The sequence below is a fragment of the Felis catus genome, chromosome D3 (assembly GCF_018350175.1).
Source record: "Felis catus isolate Fca126 chromosome D3, F.catus_Fca126_mat1.0, whole genome shotgun sequence".
Taxonomy (NCBI): domain Eukaryota; kingdom Metazoa; phylum Chordata; class Mammalia; order Carnivora; family Felidae; genus Felis; species Felis catus.
Window position 1 is genome coordinate 20849068 of NC_058379.1, and position 25301 is coordinate 20874368.

The following is a 25301-nucleotide window of genomic DNA, read 5'->3' on the forward strand; positions in this document are numbered from 1 at the left end:
ATGAGCATGTCTCTAGATGAAAGGATGAAACGTTCCCTGTATTTAAATATGGTGCCCATGATGTTCCTACAACAATGCACATGCTGATGCCACTGAAAGGTGCGCTTCCGGGGGCACGTGGTCTGTGACTCGGCCCCTGTGAAATGTGCACAACAGGAAAATCACTGCAGACAGAAAGGAATTTTCGGCTCCAAAGGGCTGATGCCGGGGGGCCATGGACTCACTGCTCGGGGGTCAGGGGTTTTTCTGCAGGTGATGGAAATGTTGTCACTTTGATCCTGATGATGTTTGCCAAACTCAGGAAACATACTACAGACCACTGAATCATACCATTTAAATGACTGCACTTTATGCCTGTAAATTATCTTAAGAGATTTGTCTTATTTTTAGAAGAAAACCACACGAGGGGAAGCTACTGTCACTGACTCTTCATAGTTGTTCTGTGCTCAGAGAGTCAGACCCTCAGACCCTCCAGGGTGTCCACGGTCTCCCTGTTTATTTGTCACTGGCAGTGACCATGGGAAACTGGGGCACGTTGCTGTATCATTTGCCCACGGGCTTAGAGCACTGTGTCAGTAATGACCAGCCTCGTCCTCAGGCCGCAGGCCCGAGATGATCAGAGAGGCCCTGTTCTCGAGAACCCAGCTGGGATCCCGGAGGGCCTAGTGCTTCTGAGCATCTCAGCTTTGGGGACACGGTGGGGAATCTGTGGGTACCAGCCCACCTAATACGACCCAACATTGTTGCTGATTCCAGTGCGAGTGACGGTGACCTTCTAGCCCACAGACCCTGATAAAGAGGCTTCCTGTGTCAACACAGACAGTGGCCAGGACCCAGCAACACAGCAGTGGAAACACAGGTCAGTATCAGGTTATTACCCACAGTGTGTTCTCAAAATGGGGGAAACAAGCAACTTAGGGGTCCCCCAGAAGCAATTCTTCCACTTTCCACAGCCAGTAACCTGAGCAGAGAGCAAGGAAGGTAAGGAGGGGAGGCGTGCAGGCCAGGGTGGAGACACCCCAGGCTGTGGTCCTGAGCCCTCAAGGGAGAGACCTGCACAAACCTCTCTTATCCTTTCCCTTCCTGGAAGAGAGAGGGGAAGCCTTCATGCAAATCTCTCCCTCCCCTGGGACTGAATGTGGTGACAGCTGAGTGTGGGGTGGGACTAGGGAAACTCCTCTAGGCACAATTTTGCAGGGGGCACAAGACAGAGCTCCAGGCCTGGGTGCTCAGCTGGGACCCCTGCCCCCACACACCCCTCAGGGACAGGCCCACAGCGCCCCCTGCTGTCTCAGTGTCCAGCCGCACCCATGACTGGAAGGGACATCCTGGAGCTGTGAGAGAGACACCAGGACACTAAGGACTTCAGTCAGCCTGGCATACTGTCCACCCCCACACAGGGGCCAGATCTTCTCCTCCCTCAGGGCTTCTTCCTGTGCTGCAGGTGCCACCACACCTCAGTCCTTGCTGCAGACACAGGGCCTCCTCAGCATGAATCACCCTGGGCTCCTCCCACTACTTAGAGACTTGTGTTGTTGGGGCCAAGACTAATTGACCACTGGAGGAGGATGTTTCCGCCCAGTGAGCACAAGAGCGGAGAGCATACACACCCCTCCACAGCCTTTTTCAGGAGCCCTGAGGGGACAGCCCAGTCTTCTCATCTCACTTCCCATTCTGTTGGGCCAGTCCCCATTACCCACTGCACTGACCTCGATGAGGTAGGTCAACTTATGACGGTGCATGGACATAGATCACATGGGTATATTCTATCTATCTATCATATCAAACTTTGCATTTTCTATATTACCTATAATTGGTATGGTATCAGCCCTAAAAGAGACACATATATCAATGCTCCAGATTCAAAAAGCCAGAAATAGGGTGGCTCAGTCGGTTTAGTGTCAGACTCTTGATTTCAGGTCAGGTCATGACCTCAACTTCTATAATTGAGCCCTGAGCCAGGTTCTGAGCCTGCTTGGGATAATCTCTCCCTCTCTCTCTGCTCCTTTCTCTCTCTCTCTCTCTCTCTCTCTCTCTCTCTCTCTCTCTCTCTCTCTTAAAATAAATAAATAAAGCTAAAAGTATCCAAATAATATAAATAAAAAGACCAGAAATAAGTGCAAGTTCCCCTTGACAAGCACAGAGAATGTACACTGAAAATGAGGGCTTTCCTCAGTGTCTGGAGGAGAGCACACATGGATTCTGCAGGGAATTCAGAGAAGAATAAGCATGAATCATATAGCAGATGCCTCATAGGAGGTCCTCAGTTCTCACGGATGTTCCCTGACACACTTTGGGAAAGAAAGCTGGAGTTTCTGGACCCCCTGCAGCAGGCACACGGATCCCCGTGCCATGGGCTGCAGCGTGCACCCACATGGTCATTCTGGGGTAAGAAGCACAGCCTAACGAACGCTCCCACCTGGGTCCGGCCACATCTGAAAGAGCCCCATGGGAGCTGCCCTCTGCCCTCTGCTGCTTCCTGCATTGGCATGGGTTCCTGGGACCTGGCTCCTCTGCCATTCCAGATTACCCATTCCCTTGTTGGGTGCTCGGGATGATGAAAAAGCTCTGGAAATGGATAGTTGTGGTGGTTACAAAACATTGTGAGTATACTCAGTATCTCTGAATTGCACAATACAGAGTGATTAAAATAATAAATCTTGTTGTGTTTATTCTCATCACTATAAATGAACAGTTCAAAATCAAATTATATGTAAGAAGCTGTACTTATACAAATATCCTTCTTGTCTTGGTATGTGGTACCCTATTCTAACTCATCGTCATCAGTAAAACTTGACAGTAATTTTTAAAATTATTTTTCTTGTAAATTCCACATATAAATGAGATCATATAGCATTTGTCTTTCTCTGTAGGGCTTATTCCTCCTAGGGTAATATCTGGCAGGTTCGTCCATGTTGTCACAAATGGAAGAACTTCTTTCTGGAAAGACATAGGACTGGACTTCTTTGTGCACAGATAGGGGACCTCCTGCCCTGTCGCCCCACAGCCTCCCTGCTGCTTGGATCACTGATGAGCCCTGATGTCACAGGAGAAGAGAGGAGGACAGAGTCAGGGCCTGGGGGTTCAGGAAACCAGCCACAGGGGTACCCAAAGTCCCTGATGGTGACCGCTTTGGTAAATTCACATCTGCGGGATCTACTTCCCACCTTCCCAAGAGCGGACCCAGCATTTTGTAGCAATGATGGAGCCCCTGCAACTTACCCTCACAAGCACTCCTGAGAGTTTTGCTGACACCTGAAATTTCTCCCCTGGCTAATCACCGTCCCCTGACATCACAATTTCAGGGGCAAGTAGCTAGCCTGGTTGCCCAGCCAGCTCTGTGCCTGCTAGTTCTTCTGTTCTGAGTCCTCCCTCGGCACCAATCTTATTTAGTACATCCTACCTGGAACACACAGCTGTTCAGCCAGCTCTGAGCACAGGAACCTGGAGGGAAGGGAGCCTCTGCCCCAACCCCTGGAGGAACAGAGTCCACATTCTGGAGGACTGTCCACCTGCTGTGATGTTCCAGACTCTGACCAGAAAACTAAGACAGTGGATGTGCCTTTATAAAGAGAAAAAGGGCCAGCTCAACACTCTCTGAGTTTTACACCTTAACCACCAGACAAAATGTCGGCATTGTTGTGGGTTTCTGTGTTGCCTGTTTGTTTGTTGGCTTGTTTGTTTTCCTGACAATAGAAAGAGGTTGAATAGGATGCTGGGAGGAGGAAGTGTATTGTGACCTAGAAGCTACTTCCAAAGACAGTCAGTGTGCATTCAAGTTATTTTCAACTGGAAGAGAGTCAGAGTGCAGGGATCTGAGCAGGGTGAGGTATTTGTCCCACCTCCCCATGAGTTCGTGTCACTGTGACCAGCACTACTGTGCCAAGTTGCACAGTAATAGTCAGCCTCGTCCTCAGGCTGCAGCCCAGAGATGAGCAGAAGCCCTGCATTGGCCGAGGCATCTTTGGACCCGGAGAAGCGGCTGGGGACCCCAGGTCCCAACTGTGTACTGGAGTCTGAGTAGTAGTACAGGAGATACCGGGGAGGGCTCCCTGGCTTCTGTTGGTACCAGTATATGTTATAGCTTCTAACGTTGATGTCCCTGCTCAGGGTGCAGGTGAGTCTGGCTGTTGCTCCCAGAGATGCAGAGAGGGAGGCTGGCTGCGTCACGACAGGCTGGGACAGGGAACCTGCAAACACAGACACAGCAGAGGGAAGACAAGGGACAGGGTACATGAGTTTAGGGAGCTGAGCCACAGGGATTTGACTCTGGCTGCGGGCCCACCCTGGTGCCCTGGATCCTATCCCTACCTGTGCAGTGACAGAGGAGCACGAGGAGGATGGGGATCCAGGCCATGGTGACACACAGAGACGCCCTTCTTAGGCCACAGAACTGGGGCTGGACTGCCCCTGGCCTGTCTTATCCCCTGTCCACAGGGTCACAGAGGAGGGGCTGCTCATGCAAATGGGACCCACCCCTGCCTCTTCTCCATGTGCACACACAGGGTCTGTGGCCCTTGGACACGGAGACTTCCTGATGCACTGGGTTCCCCTGGTTGGGCCTGGAGGCAGCAGCTGTGGGGACCACACACAGCCCCAGGTCCAGGGACTCCTCCAGGTCCTGACCGGACACACCTGCCCTGGCCCCACTGGATGCAAGGGGCCCAGTCCATGCTTTCTGTCAGTGGAGGACTGCCCAGCTGGATGCCCCTGTCCTGCAGAAAACCCCAGATACAGTGTCACAGTGCCCCCTGCTGGTCTCTGGGTGAACCTCTCCTTTCCCACCTCTAGCTTCTCTGATGCCTGTGTTTCCATAACCTGAGAATGACCCTCCTGGGAAAGAGAAAAGTCCTGCTGTGCTGTCACTGATCAGGTTTCCCCTGTGAACTGGGGGGGGGGGGGGGGGGGGGACATTTCTAGCGGGAAGGACACATGCAGTCCTGACCCAATGGAGCCTGTGAATCTTGATATTGGCTCAGGTCATGATCTCACAGTCCTGGGATCCAGACCCAAATCGGACTCTGCACTGAGTGTGGAGCTGCTTGGGATTCTCTTTCTTCCTCCCTCTCTCTCTCTCTCTCTGTCTCTGCAACCCCCTCTCAGAAATAAATAAATAGGGGCTCCTGGCTGGCTCAGTGGGTTAAGTGTCTGACTTCGGCTCAGATTATGACCTCACTATTCCTGAGTTGGAGCCCTACCTAGGGCTCTGTGCTGACAACTCAAAGCCTAGAGACTGCTTCAGATTCTGTGTCTCCCACTCTCTGCCTCTTCCTCACTCTGTCTCTCAAAAATGAATAAACGCTTAAAAATTTTGTAATAAAAAAATGAAAATAAATGAACAAACTTTAAAAATCTAAATGTAGAAGAGAAGGTTGTACTAGGATTTTGGAAAAGGAATCTGGAATGGAATTTGATACGTGGTTAGTACTGGTTAAAATTCAGAACATTCAAGTGAATAAGTGAATTTTAATGTCAAGATACATGGATGTAAAATTAAAATTGTTTTCACTTGTTTAAAAGGACTAAACGGTCTTGAACTCTTGGTCTGCTATTACCAAAAAAATGATAAACAAACAATTTTATTCACTTTTGACATTATCTGCCTAGAAAACAAGCACTGTGTTTTGCCAAAATATTTCCTATGCTTATCAGGACTTTGGTTCATTGAACAAAAGTTGTTTGTTTTTGTCTATTTTACAGTTTGTATTAAATGATGCATTTGAAATAATGTCATTTAACAAAAAAATTGCCAGAATATAAAGAGCTCTCACATTCCCTTGACCAGATTGCCCAATTAATGTGCTTCCACATTTGCTCTCCCCCCCCCCCCCCGCCACCATCACATTACACACACTTGCACTCGTACATTCATTATCCTTTAGCAATATCATAATTTAAACTCAGGAACTGCTTTATAATTTGATCCAATCTTTAACCATCATTTTTGTTTGTTTCCATAGAAGTGCCTCCTAATACCTGATTTCTTGAAGCACAGGCCTTACTTTGAGAACTCACTCACATCACCCCCTCCTGAAATGAGTTTAACTAAACTGGCCTGTTGTCAGGGGAGGTTCAAGAAACGAGCAATCTACCAGCCCAACTTTTAACATGTGCAATCTCAGGGAAGTTTCAGACGAGGGAGGAAACTGGCCAGGAATAGGCTGCCCCAACATGGGTTTTGCCCCAACATGGGTCATTTTGGCATGAGCATTATTTCAAGTTAAAAGCAAATAAAACTCAGTTTATTTAGGAAAAGTTCTATACCTTCCCCCAAACTGCCTACTTGTATCAGGAAGAGAGCTATCAACTGGTGGCCCTCTTTACCTAAGACATGTGTCTCAACAGTAGGGGGGGTTGCCTAAGTGGCTCATTTAGTTCAGTGGCCTACTCTTGATTCCAGATAAAGTCATGATCTTCCGTTCATGAGTTTGAGCCCCACACTGGGCTTGGCACTGACAGTGTGGAGCCTGCTTGAGATTCTCTCTCTCCCCCTCTTTCTCTGACTTCTCCTTCTCTCTCTCTCTCTTAAAATAAATAAACAAGCTTTTAAAAGTTAATATAAATAAATAGATAATAGATGATAGACAGATAGATGATACATAGATAGATAAGATAGATATATGATAGATAGATAAAGAGATAGATGAGATAGATGGATAGATATATGATAGATGATAGACAAGATAGATAAGATAGATAGAGATGAGATAGATGATAGATAGATGAGAAACATGATAGATAGGGAGATAGGGAGATAGTTAGATATAGATAGATAGATAGATAGATAGATAGATAGATAGATGATAGATAGATAGATTATACATGATAGATAGATAGATAGATAGATAGATAGATAGATAGATAGATAGATAGATAGATAAGATAGACAGAGAGGAGCAACCTTTGTTTTCCAGACATCTCCTCTGGCCTTCCTGTGAAAAATGGTCTTTCTCCTCTTTGAACCTAAGACCCCTACCTCCTTTATTCATGGGTCATGTTGCCTGTCTTTTCAATCTTCCATGTCTTTGTGGATTCCCTTTATGTAGGCTATTAAATTTCATTTTCTCCAGATAATTTGCCAAATATAAATTTGATTCATATTCCAGCTAGAAGGACCCTGAAGAACTCAGGAAATACTCTCCCCACCCCCCCCCAACAACAGGCCCACATGAAGTTTCATGAAGGGTCAGACAAGAGTAAGCAAACATGTGAATTCCTAGGACTCCTGATGTACAGTTCCCTATGTCAGGGGCTGATCCTATTTCCTGGAAACATGAGGTAGAAGTCCTCCTGCATCAGAGATAGGTTCCCACACTGTTCCAGCTGATGGGGCCCCCTCTCCACACAGTTCCCAAGCCCCCTATCAGGTTCCCCTCCTTGAAATCCCTATCCTCAGTCCCTGCTTCCTCCAAGTCATGAGGACCCTGACTTTCATCCTCACTCAATCCCTTGTCCAGAACTCCTAGTCTGACTGGGACAGACTCCACAGTCCCTGCTGGGTCACAGCTTCATGCTCCCCTCCTGTCCCTTCATCATCTATGCAGAACTAGGATGTCATTACCAAACATCAGATTCTGGGGTTCCCTGTTCACCCCTCCAATGCTCCAGCTCCACTGCACCGACCTCACCCCTCCTCATGCTGCTGGGACATAGCTTTCCTTGAAGACATGTTTAACTTCTGTGTCCTCTCTCTTCCCCCAGACACTGTCAGCTCCCTGAGCATGGGGACCCTTCCTGTCATGTCCAGATGTGTCCCACATCCTAGACTCATGTGTAACATATATTAGGTGTTCAGTAAGTGGTGTGGATGCACAATATCTGGACAGTACTCTACCCTCAGTCAGACACAGGTGACTCTGTGTCTCTGGTCTTTCCTGACCTGTCACATACTCTGTCCTCAGGGCAGCCTGTGCCTGGCACCCTGGAATTTCTCTTTAATATGAGAAAATCCTACAATGTTTTCCTGCCAAGAATAAGTTTGGGGGGGCTGAATTTAAGAGAATGTGGGTGATTTTGTAGCCAAAGATTCCTGAGAATGGTCTCAAATTATAGTTTATCTTATTTATTTATTTTTGTGATTTTGGCTTTATTGAATTTTTTAAATTTTTTTCATTTAAATTTTAGGTAGTTAAGATACAATGCAATATTGGTTTCAGGAGTAGAATTCATTGATTCATCACTTACATACAACACCCAGTGCTCATCACAAATGCCCTCCTTAATACCCATCACCCATCTAGCCCATCTCCTACCTACTTCCCTCTGTCAGCTCCTACTTTGTTCTCTATCATTGAGAGGTTTGTTTCCCTCTCTTCTATTCAACCCCTTCCCCATATGTCCATCTGTTTTGTTTCTTAAATTCCAGATATGAGTGAAATCATGCAGTATTTTTCTTTCCCTGATTAACTTACTTCACTCAGCATGAAACATTCTAGCTCCATCCATGTCATTGCAAATGACAAGATTTCATTTTTTTTTTTGATGGATGAGTAATATTCCTTTGCAGATACAGACCATGTCTTTATCTATTAATCAGTTGATGGACATTTGAGCTCTCTCCGTAGTTTGGCTATTAATAAAGCTACTATAAACATTGGGGTACATGTACCCCCTTGAAACTATACTTATGTATCTTCTGGGTAAAGAACTAATAGTACAATTGTTGGATCATAGGGTATTTCTATTTTTAGTTTCTTGAGGAACATCTGTACTCTTCTCTAGAGTGACTACACCAGTTTGCATTCCCACCAACAATGCAAGAGGGTTCCCCTTTCTCTGCATCCTTGACAACACCTGTTGTTCCTTGTGTTGTTAATTGTAGCCATTCTGACAGGTGTGAGGTGGATTCTCATCGTGGTTTTCATTTTTATTTCCCTGAGGATGAGTGATGTTGCGTATCTGTTAGCCATTTGGATGACTTCTTTGTAAAAGTGTCTATTTGTGTCTTCTGCCCATTTCTTAAATGGGTTATTTGTTTTAGGGGTGTTGAGGTTGAAAAGTTCTTTATGGATTTTGGATATTAACCTATTATCAGATATGTTTTTGCATATATCCTTCTCCCATTCTGTAGGCTGCCTTTTCATTTTGTTCATTGTTTCCTTTGCTGTGCAGAAGCGTTTTATCTTGATGAAGTCCCAGTAATTCATGTTTGCATGTCCTTTCTTGCCTTCAGCAATGTGTCTCATAAGAAGTTTCCCCAGCCAAGGTCAAAGAGTTTACACCTGTGTTCTCCTCTAGGATTTTGATGATTTCCTGTCTTCCTGTCTAGTCTTCTGTACATTTTGGATTTATTGTTGTGTATGGTGCAAGAAAGAGGTCCAGTTTCATTCTTCTGCATGTTGCCATTCAGTTTTGCTGGACCCCTGACCTGAGGAGGAGGGGTCTGATGGGGACACAGTGAACAGCCTCCACCTGGTCCCCTCGTCACGCTCCCCTCTGGCTCCTTGATCATCTATGCATCACTGAGACATCATCACAATACGTCAGATTCGGGGGTTTCCTGTCAACCCCTCCAATGTCCCAGGTCCACCTCACTGCCTCACCCTTGTTCACTCTCCAGAAACATCTTATTTGTGTTGCTATTCATGCTTGTTTCTCCTCTTTCTCTCCCAGGACATTTTCAGCAACATGAGGACATAGATTGTCCCTAGCGCACTCACACTGTATCTAAGCCCAAGGGTCATGCCTGGCACATACCTGGTGTTCACCAGAGGGTGTGGAGGGACTGATCTCTGTACAGTCATCTATCCTGATCAGGAACACATGGAATCTGCCTGCTTCTGACCCAATGGGGACTCAATTCCCAGGACAGCCTGACCCCAGGTGCACAGTAATCCTGCCCAATGGAAGAAAATCAGACAATGTTTTGCAGAGTAGGGCTGGGTTTAATGGCACAATTTGGGAGAACAAGGACACTTTTTCTAGAAAAAATTCCCTAGCCTTGCTCTAAGACTCCACTATTAGAAGACACGAACAAAGAAGCAGCTGTGTTGGCCAAGGGGTGTGAGCTGCACAGGAAGTCCCATTGCTGAGGGGACAGCAGGTTTGGGTCTCACTTCCCCACAGGCCTGGAGCAGTGTGTGAGCTTTGAGACTGTGGTCCCACACTGAGCAGTAATAATCAGCCTCATCCTCAGCCTGGAGGCTAGAGATGCTCAGGGAGGCCACGTTCCCTGACCTGGAGCCTGTGAATCTGGACAGGACCCCCGCAGGCCGAGCACTGCTACCATAGATGAGAACTTTGGGGGCACTGCCTGGGAGCTGCTGGTACCAGGACACACCTCCAGCCCCAACATTGCTGCTGCTTCCCGTGCAGGAGATGATAACAGTCTTATTCACAGGCTTGGACACTTCAGATGGCTGAGTCACCACCGACTGGGTCCAGGACCCTGCAAGTCACAAGAGAGACATGGGGTGAGAGAGAAGGGTCAGTGGACAGGCCCCATACATGGTTCCACAGTCCTTTCATCTCCAGCCCTGATCCCAGCCTCCAGTCACCTGTGCAGTGAGCCAGCAGTGTGAGCAAGAGAGAAGCCCAGGCCGTGGTGGAGACCCCTGCTCAGCAGTGTGTCCTCAATGTCTCTCAGCCGGGCTCCCAGAGTCTCTCTTATTGCCTCCAGCAGCCCAAGGGGAGGGAGAGACACTTCATGCAAACCAGCCCCCTCCCCCTCGTTGGCCAGCCCCAGCCTGAACCCTGAACCTGACCCTTGTCTAGAAATCTCACCCCGAGAGGGGATAGAGCGAAAGCTGTAGGGCCTGACCTGGGGCTCCCCAAGGGCCTGAGAGCACCCACATGCTAAGCCACAGTGAGAACCAGAGCCAGGTGGCTCCCAGCTGGGATCACAGCACACAAGGCTCAGAGACAGGTCACAGCGCCCCCTGCTGCCCAAGACCCAGACATCCCCATATATTTGGTCTTGCCCACTGAATACTTAAAAACATCAATAGACTTTATGATTTATTGTCGCAGAAGAATTTAGTGGAAATTACAGATTTCCCAAATACACCGCCCTCTACCACCTTGTCTTTCCCATCATGAAACTCTAGCATGAGTGTGGTCACTTGTTATAAACCATGAACCAACACTGAGAAGTCATTGTCACCCAATGTCTATATTTACAACAGCAAAGCTCACTCTTGAGGTTGTTCACTCAATAGTTTCAAGAGCTATACACTGATATATGTCCATTTTAGAACCACAAAGAACACTTCCACTCCCACAAAAAACCTCTGTGCTCCAGCTGTGCATCCCTCCCTATGCTCAACCCCTTGCAACCACTGATGCTTTTATTGTCGCAATAGATTTGTCTCTTGGAGAATGTTACAGGCTTGGAGTCACACAGCGTGCAGCCATTACACGTTGGCTGCTTTCATTTAGCAACGTGCAACAAAATGTCCTCTGTGTCTTTTTATGTCTTGGTGCCTCATATCTTTGTAGCTCTGATCAGTATTCTATCGTTGGGATTTACTTACCTATCACCTCCTGAAAGGCATTTCGGTTGGCTGCTGCCCGGTGTGGGCAGTTATGCATAAAGCCACTGTCAACATACTTGTGCAGGTTTTTTTTGTACACATTGTTTTTAACTCCTCTAGGTAAATGCAAAGACACATGATCTCTGGATTTTAAAGCAAGACAATGTCCCAGGGCTTTGTTTGTTTGTTTTTTGGTTTTTTGGGGGTTTAAAAAAAATTTTTTTTCATTTACATCCAAGTTAGTTAGCAACAATCATGATTTTGGGAGTAGAATCCAGTGATTCACCCCTACATATAACAGGCTGTGCTCATCCCAACAAATGTCTTCTTAATGCCTGTTGCCCATTTAGCCCATCCCCCCTCCCACAATCCCTCCAGCAACCCTCTGTTTGTTCTCTATATTTAAGAGCCTCTTATGTTTTGTCCCCTCCCTGTTTTTATGTTATGTTTTCTTTCCTTCCCTTGTGTTCAATGGTTTTGTATCTTAAATTCCACATATGAGTGAAGTCATATTATATTGGTCTTTCTCTGACTAATTTTGCTTAGCATACTACCCTCCAGTTCCATCCACGTTTATTGCAAATGGCAAGAATTCAGAGAATGTTCAGTTTTAAAAGAAATTGCCAAAACTTTTCCAAAGTAGCCGTACCATCCTGAATTCCCCTCACTAATGAAATAGAGTTCCATTGCTCCATATCCTGGCCAGACGTTGGTGTCATCTGTGGTTTTGATTTTGGCCATTCTAATGGCTATGTAACAGTATGTCATTGCTGTGTTATTGTGCAGTTTCTTACTGACATGATGTTGACCAGCTTTTCTCAAGCTTATTTATATCACATGAATATCACCTTTGTTGAGATAATTTGCAGTTTTTAAATTGACATTGTTTTTTACTATTGAGAAGTCTTATCTTTTAAATTAAAAAAAATAGTTCTCTCCTTAAATCACCTTCCGTTTGCAGTAGAAAGGAATATGTATAAAGAAGTCTATGTCCCAAATTTCCTCGTTATTTCAATCCTTTGTTAGATGCAAATATATGTCATATGTATTTTGTGACTTTTCTGAAATAAGAAGAGATGTATCCAAATGGAGTCTTTACTCCCCATCACGGATGGTGAACATCCTTCTCCTTGTACCTAAGGGCTCTCAAAACACCCTGAACAGAGCTTCAGGGTAGATGGAGGAGCCATTCTCCAGCCTACATTCTTGTAAGTATCAGACTCTCCTTGTCCCCATCACTTTCTGAGCAGCAGTCACTGAAATGGAGATGTCCACAGAGAATATGGGGGGCCCTCACAGGGTCACCAGCTGCTCAAGAGGACAAATGAATAAAGGTGAAGAGGGAGAACTTTTGTTGTAATACAGCGACAAGTTCATCCCCTTCCATGGTGAGTCTGGAACTGGGAAGGCCTTTTAGATTCTGAGAGGGATCAGAGGGAAAAATCATGGAACCTCGCATCAGTCCGCCATTGCATGCAGGCTTCCTTTGCAAAAGTTAGTGACCTTGACTAATCCCATTCAACAGGTTTCCTTCTAGTTCTGTCGATTTTTTTCTTCACTCTGCAGAAGCTTTTTATTTTGATGTAGTCCCAATAGTGCATTTCTTCTTTTATTTCCCTTGCCTGAGGAGATAACCCCAGAATAATGTTGCTACAGCCAATGTCAGAGAGATAACTGCCTGTTCTCTCTAGAATTCTTATGTTTTCAGGTCTCACATTTAGGTCTTTAATCCACTTTGAGTTCATTTTTGTGTATGGTGAAAGAAAGTGGTCTGGTTTCGTTCTTTTACATGTAGCTGTCCAGTTTTCCCAGCACCATTTGTTGACAAGACTGTCTTTTTCCCATTCCATATTCTTGCCTCCTTTGTCAAACATTGATTGGTCATATACTCTTGGGCTTATTTCTGGGCTTTCTATTCTGTTTCCTTTTTTTTTTTTTTTTTTTTTTTTTTTTTTTGTCTGTTTTTGTGCCATTACCATATGGTTTCGATTACTACAGTTTTCTAATATAAATGGAAATCTAGAATGGTGATACCTCCAGTTTTGGTTTTCTTTTTCAAGACTGTTTCACTATTTGGGAACTTCTGTGGTTCCATATAAATTTTAGGAGTGTTTGTTCTAGTTCTGTGAAAAATGCTGTTGTCATTTTGATAGGAATTGCCTTAAATCTGTAGATTGATTTGGGTAGTATAAACATTTTAACAATATTTGTTCTTCCAATCCATGACAGGGATGTTTGTTCATTTCTTGTGTCATCTTCAATTTCTTTCATCAATCCTTCATAGTTTTCATAGTAAAAGTCTTTCACCCCTTCGGTTAAGTTTATTCTTGGGTATCTTATTATTCTTGACTCAATTGTCAATGAGATTGATTTCTTAATTTCTCTCTCTGTGGCTTCATTATCAGTGTATAGAAATGCAACAGAGTTCTGTACATTGATTTTATAACCTGTGACTTTACTGAATTTATTTATTGGTTCTGGTAGTTTTTTGTTGGAATCTTTAGAATTATATATATATATATAGTACCATGTCCTTTGCAGTATGATATAATTCCTTACCAATTTGGATACTTTTAATTTCTTTTTGCTTTCTGATTGCTGTGGCTAAGACTTCCAGTACTAGGTTGAATAAAAGTGGTGAGAGTAGACATCCTTGTCTTGTTCCTGACCTTAGGGGAAAACTCTCAACTTTTCTCCACTATGATTACTGTGGGTTTTTTATATATGGCCTTTATTATGTTGTGTCATGTTCCCTCTAAACCTACATTGTTGAGGATTTCTATCATGGATGGATATTGTACTTTACCAAATCGTTTTTTCTGCATCTATTGAAATCATCGAATGTATTTTATCTTTTCTCTTACTGATGTGAAGTATCATATTGATGGATTTTCAAATTTAAATCGCCCTTGCATCCCATAAATAAATCCCATTGGATCATGTTAAATGATTTTCTTAATGTATTGTTGGATGAATTTGCTAGTATTTTGTGGAGGTATTGGCATATGTCCATCAGAGATATTGGCCTGTAGTTCTCTTTTCCTGTGGTATATTTATCTGGTTTTGATATCAAGGTAATGCTGGCCTGATGGAATTAATTTGGAAGTTTTTCTTCCTCTTCTATTTTGGAATAGTTTGAGAAGAATAAGTATTAACTCTTCTTTAAACATGTGATAGAATTTGCCTATGAAGCCTTTTGGTTCTGGGTGTTACTGGGAGTTTGTTGACTACTGATTCCATTTCATTGTTTTAATATATTACTTCTTTTTTAATATTTGTTTAATTTTGAGAGAGAGAGAGAGACAGACTGCAAGTGGGGGAGGAACAGAGAGAGAAGGAGACAATTGATCTATAGATCAAATTGGGAAGCACTCACATCTTGAAAATAGTGACTCTTCCTATCCACAGACATGGAACATTTCTCAATGTATGTAGTTCTTCTTTGATTTGGCTCATCAGAATTTTCTGGTTTTTCTTACATAGATCTTGTATGTATTTTGCTCAATTTATACCTAAGCATTTCCATTTTTGGAGTGCTAATGTAAGTGAAATTGTGTTTTTATTTCAAATTCCACTCATTCAATGATAGTTTACAGGAAAGCACTTGAATCTTACATTATCATTGTCCCACAACTTTGCTGTAATCTCTTATTAGTTCTAAGATTTTCTTTCTTCTTTCTTTCTTTCTTTCTTTCTTTCTTTCTTGATGGTAATTCTATTCAATTTTCTTCATAGATATTTATGTCATCTAAGAATAGTACTGTTTTGGTTTTCCCTTCTCAATCTGTATATCTTTAAATGAATGCTTTCTAATGGATGTTGGTGCTTTGTAATACTTAAGAAAAAAAAGGAAAGTGGGGTGCTTGGATGGCTCAGTCAGTTAAGCATCCAACTCTTGATTTTGGCTCAGGTCATGATCTCTCAGTTTGTGAGATCAAGCCCAGTGTTGGGCTCTCTGCGGACATTGTGAATCCTGCTTGTGATTCTCTCTCTCCTTCTCTCTCTGCCCCTCCCACGTGTACTCTCTCTCTCTCTCAAAATAAATAAACTTTAAATAAAAGAGGAAAAGGAAAAATTTGGTAATAATTGAAATATCTGAATGGCACAATATCAGTTTCTGTAAGTCATTATAAAGTATAGAAATAAATGACATCTTTCTTACAAATAAGCCAAATCATGACAATTTGAACACTAATGCATTCAATGTATATTTCATAGTGAGGAAACTGAGAAGTCTCAGTCATCAGCCTGGATCCCTGACTTCTGAAGGGAGCCCTGAGCCAACCCTAAAGAAGGGAGCCCCTGGCCCAGGGAAGAACTATCTCTGGGTTGTGCATTTCATCTCTGAAGCACCAGACTGATGCAAACTGCTCACTGGGGGTAAGGTATCATTTCAGTGGGTCCATGACTTCATATTCCTCTCCCGCAGTGTGTCAGTGCCATATTTCTGGAAGCTCACAAGCTCTCTCTCTGATCAGGGCCTCTAACATAGGACTCAGTATGTCTTCCTATCTGCTCTCCCACACCCTCTGTTCTCATCAACAAGAGGTTTCAGTTGCCCAGTCTCAGCCCGGATCCTCTCTGGGGTCAGGGTGAATGCTTCCCTATATAACGTGGATTCTACATGTACCTATCAGCTGTGTTCATTGGATGCTGTTCCTGTTGATTTGGGTTTTATTGTTTTCATAGAATCAGAAAATGAGTTTACACTACATTCCCATGCCCAGCTGTCTCTAGCATCTGTAATTTATAACATATGTATTATGTAAAATGTATATGTGATACATACCATATCAAAATATATATATCATACATATAAAAAGTATATATGAAATATATAACATTTATAATGTATATATGATATACAGATATTATTTAATTTATATAATATATATAAATTGCAACATGTAACATGTGTACATATATTATGTAACAGAATATTAATAAATACAATGCAGTATTTCATGTTATATATGCTATGTATTAAATTACAATATATCAATAAACCCTACAGTAGTATAGCAGATGGCACATATGTAATATATATTTATATCTAAAATCATTATATATAATGATTTTATGGTAAATATATATCACATTCATTTATAATAAATACAACTTCTATTCTGTCTTTATTTAATGAAATCCAGATGGTGTGGGTGGCAGCATCAGCACAATCTGACTCAGGAGACTGGAAGGAAAGCTGCAGGGCTACAAGACGATTAAAAGTCTCACGATAGTTCATTTCACTCTTTGATATGGTTAATATAGTTGTAGTCTAGTTCTGCTATTTTACTCAGTATGAAGACTGACATAAAAAGAACATTACTATAAATGGAGCTCTCACCTTTCTGAGAGGTTCTTCCTCCTCTCCAGCACTGAAAACTCTCATGGCCTATTACACTACATGCATTGGGCACTAACCAAGATTTTTTGGTAAAAGCTCCATGGAATATGTTGTGGTTGGGTGTCTAAGATTTAGTTCCAAAGAACTGGCATTTATCCCAACATTATGGGATTAAACTGGGGGCAGTGAGCACATGGCCAGATGGCACTGAATGTGTACGTGGACTTGAGAGCTATTGATTGTACCTTCACAATATTAAGTCATCCATTCAATCCATGGAGTGGCATCTGTTCTCTTCTTTAAATCTTCCTTAATTTTTTTCAGCAATGTTTTGTTGTAGTTTTCAATTTACAAACTTTTTGCCTACTTGGTTAAGTTCACTCCCGAATGCTTTGTTCTCTTTTTACGTGGCGGGTAGGGCTCAGTCCATTGAGAGTCTGGCTCTTGGTTTGGCTCAGGTTGTGCTCTCACGGTTTGTGAGTTTGAGCCCCACATCAGGCTCTTCGCTGGAAGTCCGGAGCCTGCTTGAGATTTTCTCTCTCTCCCTCTCTTCCTGCCCCTCTCCCACTCTCAAAGTAAGTAAATAAAAACTTAAAAAAATAAATTTTGTTCTTTTCGATGCTGTCTTAATGGAATTGTTTTCTCAATATCCTTCTGGCTTCTTCACTGTTGGCATAGAGAAAACCACCTGATGATTGCAGAGAATCACTACGTGAACTCCTGTAGGAGATACTAGATAGATTCAGGCTAGGGTTGATGATAGAGCCTGTTTCCGTATTTTGGAGGAGTAGGAACAAGTAATGAAGCAGGAGGGAGTATGAGAGGGAAGCTCTGCCTCCATGACCATGAAATGAGTGATCTCACAGGGTAGACTCTGAGCACAGGATGGGCTTAAGAACTAAGGAACCCGTGCTGCCTCCACTTTTTATGGGAGAAACAGAAAAGTATAAAGCTTTTTTTTTTAGTTGGAGAAAGAATTCATTTATATGTTCCAGAACGTATGTAATTATTCATGAAACACATATTCATGAAACAAGTATTCTCTGATGGGCGCAGGTGAGGGAGTAGTATGAAGGGTAAGGGAGGAGCCGTCTCTGTGTTCCTGACTCAATGGTTCTGCCAGGACTGAGAAGAAGGCTCTCCAGCTCCCTGCTTCCTCAGGGTTGGCCCCGGGGAGAGGACACCAGACCCTCTGCTCACACAGCCTCTCTCTGCTAGTTGACCAGTTCTCACTCCCTCTTCCACCCTCCAGCATTTCCCTGAACTCTTCACTGAACCCCAATTCCTCCTTCTTAAAGAAGGTCAATGACACCAAAAGAGAATCCCTGAAGCTTTGACATCTACCTCGGTCTGTTGGATTATTGGAAGTTGGACACAAAAGAAATGTACCCCCTCCACTGATTTATGCCATCTTTCAAATTTACATCTGAATTGTGCAGATATTAACCTGTAAGTTTCTGACTATAAATTACTCCTCATATATTTTTTTATTTTGTTGCTTCCTATGCTCCATTACTGAAACATTTTCAATTACATTTGTACAATTTACAGTAACTTGGGTATTTATCTTCCTTAGTAAGAGCAAGAGATTAAAAAACTGTACAATTTTCAAATGCAGGAAGGTGCTTGAAATGTTTGTTACCATCTAAAATAACACATGGTAAAGGCATCAGTAGGATGTGACATGTGCACAGACAAAAGTTCAGGGATGTTGACCAGAAGAGAATTCATATTGAGGGGTATTGGAACCGCCTAAGTGAAACCTTAGGGGAGAAAGTTGTCAAGGGCCATCAGTCCTCTCCCATATGTGTGTCTGGCCCACCTCTGAGTTTCCCATGTGACGAAGGAACTGAATGAGGAAGCTTGGGAAGACACATGAACCTTAAACAGAACATTGGCTCCCTTAGGATAATGCATTTTTTTTCTATGGTGTAGTTGTTTATTTCCATACATCTATTCCATATATGTGTCCCTTCTCTGTTTCTGGTCTTGGACAAAGGCAGTTAGGAGAAGCAGACAGTGAAAACAGAAATAAGGAGCAGATTATCAGGAGGCACATAGAGAAATGTGGTCCAGGGAAGGGCTCTACCTGTGGCAGGTGAATAAAAGGGGAAGATTCTTTTGCAGAATCCCCAGTGAGGGTGGGATTTTTTCCCTGTCCTCTGAGAATGACAAGTGTAATAACGTGGGGAGGAATAAATTACCCTGATGGGGAGGAGCTCAAATGTCTGAAGGTGCCCTGGAGAGGAGAGAAGGTGAAACAAGGAAGAGCAGGGGGAGAGAGGAGAATCTGAGGCAGAGAAAAAGGCCCCCATCTTCCCAGTTCATTGTGGGTTCCCCACTCAAAACCCCTGCCTCTCCACAGACGAGCTTTCTAAGGAACCTGAAGAATGTGGTGGAATGAATGGCTGAGGGTGTGAGGATGCTGGATGGACACAGAAAACCCGTGGGAAGAGTGATCCAGTCATAGCTCGGGCCATTCTCAGCTCGGAGAAGCCCCAGTGAGCTCAGGCACTGTCATCTGTCACCCACATTGTGTACTCCAGTTTGGGGAAATGTACCTCTTACCTCCTCTCAGAATACCCCTCAGACCTTCTTCCCATCAGAAGAGCCCTGCCCCCCATGGGATCCCTGGTATTTGGTCATCTGGCCAGGGGCCTTAATAGTGCTGACATTTCTACTGCTGTGACTTCTGCCTTCAGAGTAAGAGCAGGTGGCAGTTCTGTAATCCCGCGTGGAGTGAGGTGTCATCTCCTGCAGGTGAAGGCAGGGACTCCTCTCCGAGCTGTACTTGGGCAGCAGGCAGTAATCTGACATAGATTGTGCGGTGCAAATTAACATAGGACCGCGTAGGAAACATGACAGCACAGCTTTGTGAGGGCGAATGGGGATACTGAGTCTTACTCCCTCCTCCCCCTCAATCTTGAGAATAGAGTTATTCATGAAAATACAGTGCTGGCACTCCCCATGTACAGCCCCCACATCACTCTGGGCTGGATGATGCTTCTAGTCACAGGGTGAGAGAAGACATGATCTCAACTCCGTGTGGACTGAGGGAGGGCATTTATCATCCAGTTTCTCCATGGCGTTAGAGGGGTCACAGTGTAGGAGAGTGACACATGGGGGGGGGGGGGTTATGCTTGCCTGTACTGGAGCAGTCTCGGGTTTTCCCACGTGGGAGGGGGGTGGGCATCAGTGTCCACTCTGCTGTCGAGCCACAGGGCCCTCTGGTGGCCAGAGCATCACAACATGTATGGAGACAACAGCTGGCCCTCTAAGCGGTGACCCGCTTCTGATAGCTTTTCCTACATCTCCAGTAGGAAGACTGGGTGTTGGAACCAGTGATTCCCCAGGTCTTCTCTCTGTGGGGTCCCCATAGCCTAGAGGAATTCCCAGTTGTCCTGCCTCATCTCTCACCTTACTCCTGCCACGTCTCCAGACGTATCAGTGGTCCCTACTCTTACTAGGTCATGGTTTTCACTCTCCATTGGGGGATTCTGCATGCTTGTCTCACAAATTCATGAATTATATTTTTGTTAAATATTCAAAAAATTATTATATTTTGGGTTTGTAGGACATTTACTACAGAATTCCTGATTAACACTTCTTAACTATAATTGGCCACGCAGAATCATTTTGGTGAATAAATCTGTGCCAGCTAAAAGTCCAAATTATCTCATGTTGTTACCCTGTTGTGATTTTATGTCCTGAACATGATAACTGTTGCCACGTAGAGATGAAAAGTCTCTACTATCCTATTAGCGATACGGCAGAAATTCTCTAAGTGACATCTGCATGTGGGGCACCAATAGCTGGTGTTATCACATGATGCTGGCTTTTGTCACAAGCAAGTAAGACCTAGTGACAGCCCAGGCAGCACAAGCAGAGGGATTTGCCTTCCCTTCGCACTGACCTGGAGCTCAATGTGTGAGGTAATGCTGTCAACCCGTACCTGAGAGTATTGGCCATTTTCAGGTTCAACATGAAGGCCACAATTTAGCAAATATCCCGAGTTCATCAAGGCATCTTTGGTCCTTCAGAAACACTTAGGATCCAAGAACCCTCTGGTTACTTGAGACTGAGTAGAATCTCAGAAGTTGTTGGGAAAGTGCCCTTTCAGTGACAACAAAAGAACATTGTTTGTCATGAACTTTGGAAAATCTCTGCAAGTTCCACTCAAATTCACTATAAATCTAAAACTTCTCTTAAAATTAAAGTCTATTCAATAAAAAAGAGAGTAAGAGCTCTGTGAAAATCATATAGCAAAGAAAAAAAAGAGGAACAATTTAAATTTCTAGCAGGCATGAGGAAATGCAAAAGACAAATAAGAAACCAACTTCCCATCATAATAAATGAAACAGTACAACAAAGAGATCATTGGAACACCTGGGTGTCTTAGTCACTTAAGTATCTGACTCTTGATCTCAGTTCAGGTCTTGATCTCAGGATTGTGAGTTCAAGCCCCACACTGGGCTCTGTGCTGAGTGTGATGCTTACTTAAAAAAGGTGGGGGGGGGGGGTCATAGAAGAACTGTATCTAATTGGCACATCAAAATCTTGTTTGTAAATGACAGAGTAGTTCAAGCAATTATAAACTTTTGAATGAAAATGGATAATGTATATACATACAAAATAAGAAATGACAAAATGAAAAAAGAATCTTACTGTTAACACCTATTAATAATAGAGAAAAAGGAAAATTTCCTAGCAATATAAAAAAAATTCTACCAGAAAGCAATGGATAATCAGATCAATTTCTAAGGGAAAAAAGTGAAACATTATTGTGGAGCTATTCTACAAAATTACATAAGCTCCAGTTAGTTTCACAGAAAAAACAAACAGGCCTTCTGAGATCAGGTGATTCCATTTCTTGGCTTCATAGTATATATTTTTTCAAAACATTGAAAAGCTAGGAAAATGAAATTTGGTAGAAAGCATGTATAATAGTAAAAGCTACACTTGATAAATAAAATACAAAGAAAATTACAGACTAATATTATGAAATATTGATGTAAATATTCTAAATTAAATACCAACAAAGAGATTCCAGTATTATGTTAATATATGGATATATTAACATATGTCATATGTGATTTATTCCAGATATACAGTTGGGTTCAATATTGATAGATCTTTTAATAGAGACATTATATTAATAGATGAGTAGATACAATTTTATTTCCTCAGTAGAATTTGGAGGAGACTTTACCAATCTAAAATGAATCTCTTATTTAAAAAAACACATAAATAGAAATAGTCAAATACATTTGCAGTATGGTGATACATTCTTTCCCACACACATGTAGTTACTGTCACAGCCAGCACCTTAGCTAATGGGGTGCAGGGCAAGAATATTCCACAAGAGCAGAAACAGGTAAATGTGACCTTTAACTCCATTATTACTCAGCCTCCTTCTGCAAGTATTAGACCATGCAATTAGACAAGAAAAGTCACTTGCTAAATGGATCTTAGCATTGATGGGAGTGGACATGTAGTCCTTCCAAAAGAATCAAAGATACAATTCAGTGATAGATACTCCAGGGCTGGTGCAGCAGTGGCAGAAGAAATCTCCCCAAGGAGCACAAACAACATTGAGAACTAAAGAGAGGATGCCGCAGCTCTGGAATCTTCTAGAGGTAGGTAAATGACCAAGGACTGAGATGCAGGATTCCTCAGCATTAGGGTGGGAATTGAGCACAGTTGGACCTGCCTCCCAGAATCCATGAACTTCAGTGCAAAGAGATTCTGTCTCCCAACCTTATGGGAGAGATGGCATTTCTGTGTCCTTTGAGATCTTTTGTCTAGGAAGGGGCTGCTGTGAGTGACGTTGGGAACAGAAGGGAAGGAGAAGCCTTCACTCCCAGGTGATGCCCCCGGAGGGACCTGGGCCCATGGTGGCAGGAACAGGAGCAGCAGAAGCAGAAGCCTTAAGATGAGGCCGAGCAGCTGGTGGGGCCTCTGCCTCCCAGCAGATGACAAAGGGGTTTGACCTTAGTTCCCATGAGCCTGGGGCTCTGTGTGAACCCTGAGATGCTGTCATGAGATGGTCAGTAAGGAGCAGCCTCGTCCTCAGTTCTCAGCCCAGTGATGGTCACGGAGCCAGAGTTGCTAAACATGGAGCCAGAGGACAGATCAGGGTCTTCAGAGGGTCTAATCATCACAATAGATGAAGATTTGGGGTCCCCTTCATGGGAGCTGTTAGTATCAGGACACATACAGTACACTGTGGGTGTGTCCTGACCCAGATATGGCTGGATTCTGTGTCCCTGGTTCTTCTCTGACTCACCATGGACTCTGTCCCCTGGGCAGCCTTCCACTGACACCCAGGTATTTCAGCTGGATTTGAGAAGAATCACACGATCTACTGCTGCCAGAGACAGGCTTAGGGGGCAGAATTTTTAAAAAGTGATAAGATTTTGTGGATAAAGTACCCTGAGATGGCTCTTAGACCACAGTTCAGGCAAAACAAATGCAGGGAACAGTTGAGTCAGCTGCAGATTTGGGGCTGCTCACAGGAAGTCCATCGCTGTCGGGACAACAGGATTTTGTCTCACTTCCCCACAGGCCTGCAGCATTGTGTAATGACTCTGTCATCAAAGTATTGGCAGTAATAATCAGCCTCATCTTCAGGCTGGAGCCCAATGATGGTCAGAGAGTGGGAGTTGCCAGACTTGGAGCCAGAAAATCGACTGGGGACCCCAGAAAGACGATTGTTGTTACCATAGATGAGAAGTTTGGGGGCCGCTCCTGGGAGTTGCTGGTACCAGTGTATAAATTCACCACCCCAAAAACTGGAGTCGCTGACAGTGCATGAAATAGTGACAGTCTGCCCCAGAGCCCCAGACACCAAGGGAGGCTGAGTCAGCACAGACTGGGCTCAGGATCCTGAAAGGGGGAGAGACACAGAGAACATGATGCCAGGGTCTAGAGGCAAGAGGAGGATGTGGGGCCCCACCTGTCCTCCCAGAACCCCTTCCCCTGTGCCCATATCCAGTCACCTGTGCAGTGAGTGAGGAGGGTGAAGAGGAGAGGGGACCAGGCCATGGTGGACACCATCACTGATCCTGCCTTCTGTGGCTCCCAGCTGAGCAGAACTCCCCTAACCTGTCCCTTCTTTGTCCTCTGAGATAGGGAGGGCCCATCCATGCAAATGATACCCCAGCTCTCTGGACCCTCACTGGTCCTGGGTCCCTCTGTCTGAAGGTGTCACAGAGGTGGGCAGGGGAGGGGCTGTGTGGGGCCAGAGGGTAGAGAGGTTACAGCTGTGAGTCTTGAGAAAGACACAGGCAGTGCCAGGTGGTAAGTCCTAGCTCTGATCACCTTTGGCACCTCAGAAACATGCCCTGGTTGCCCCCTGTGTCCAGGCTCAGACACACCATTGTGTGATGTGGTAACCAGAGCCAGACACAGTTCCTGCCTTCCCTCTGTCCACTGTCTCATACCTTAGGGTCAGTCCATGTGTCTCTTACACAAACTCTTCTTAGATCAGGATCAACTGCAGAGAAGTGATGGGTCCCCATGGACACATGACCCTTTCTGCACAAGATGCTAGGTCTTCCCTCTTATGTGATTACTTCCAGGTTTCCAGAGCCCTCCTTCCTCTGAGATTCCCACAGCACTGTGGAGATCAAGAGCTCTTCTTTTCAGGTTGTTAGTAGAAGCCTTCATGTGCATTCCTAGAGGGGTTACACCCTGACAATCTTTGTTGTCTCTCAGTATTTCCATCAGGTTGAAACAGTTCTCCACACACTGTGGGCAGTGAATCCCTCCTAGGATCTGTTTTCCCAACACACAGACACAGTCTGCAGGAGCCCTGCCAGGTGAGGCTGTGTGTGGCACTGACCTCAGTGCCAAAGGATCCACTGTCTGAAAATTCCAGGTGAGATGGAGTGAAAGTAGCAGATACTCTGACAGAATGTATGTGTTAGTCACCACTTAGCCAACCGTGCACATCAAATATGTGTATATTATTTTTATAGAATTTAACTCAAAATTGATTTAATCTCAATGTTCATATCATTGTGAATATGCAGGTACAGTCACTAATACACTTTTCCCACACCTGTGTATACGGCAGAAAGAACATGAATGGAAATTGTGATGAATAACATGGGTGGGACCACAATGGAAAGAATGTCTTCTTTTCTTGTTCCACTAGGAATTCATGTACTTTTACTAAAATGGCTTGATTTCTTATTTATTTATTTATTTATTTATTTATTTATTTATTCTTTTTACTTATAAGTTTTGGATCCAGGGTCTGTTCCTTCAGGAAGGAAAGCCCACCACTTTGCCCAATGAAACCCCCTGAGGGGCCTGTTCCTGAGGACTTCACAGCCATCTCAGCGATGGAATTACCAAACCAAGAGCTTCCAGGATGGAGGGATTTGGGGTCAGACTCTTCTCTGGGGTAGGCAGAACCCTAGTCCCTGTGCCTTGTGACCAGCATGTTCAGGATAGAGCAATTGTCCATTCAGCCATCC

The 25301-nt window shown here is 44.0% G+C and overlaps 2 gene segments (V, D, J or C); both read right to left on the reverse strand.

Annotated features, from left to right (window-relative positions):
- Positions 1–25301, reverse strand: part of LOC109496970 — a 927213-nt gene that overhangs the window by 852982 nt on the left and 48930 nt on the right.
- Positions 9864–11529, reverse strand: LOC109493262. The segment is given in 3 exon segments: positions 9864–10387; positions 10497–10553; positions 11472–11529. Coding segments are annotated over 3 exon segments (543 nt in total).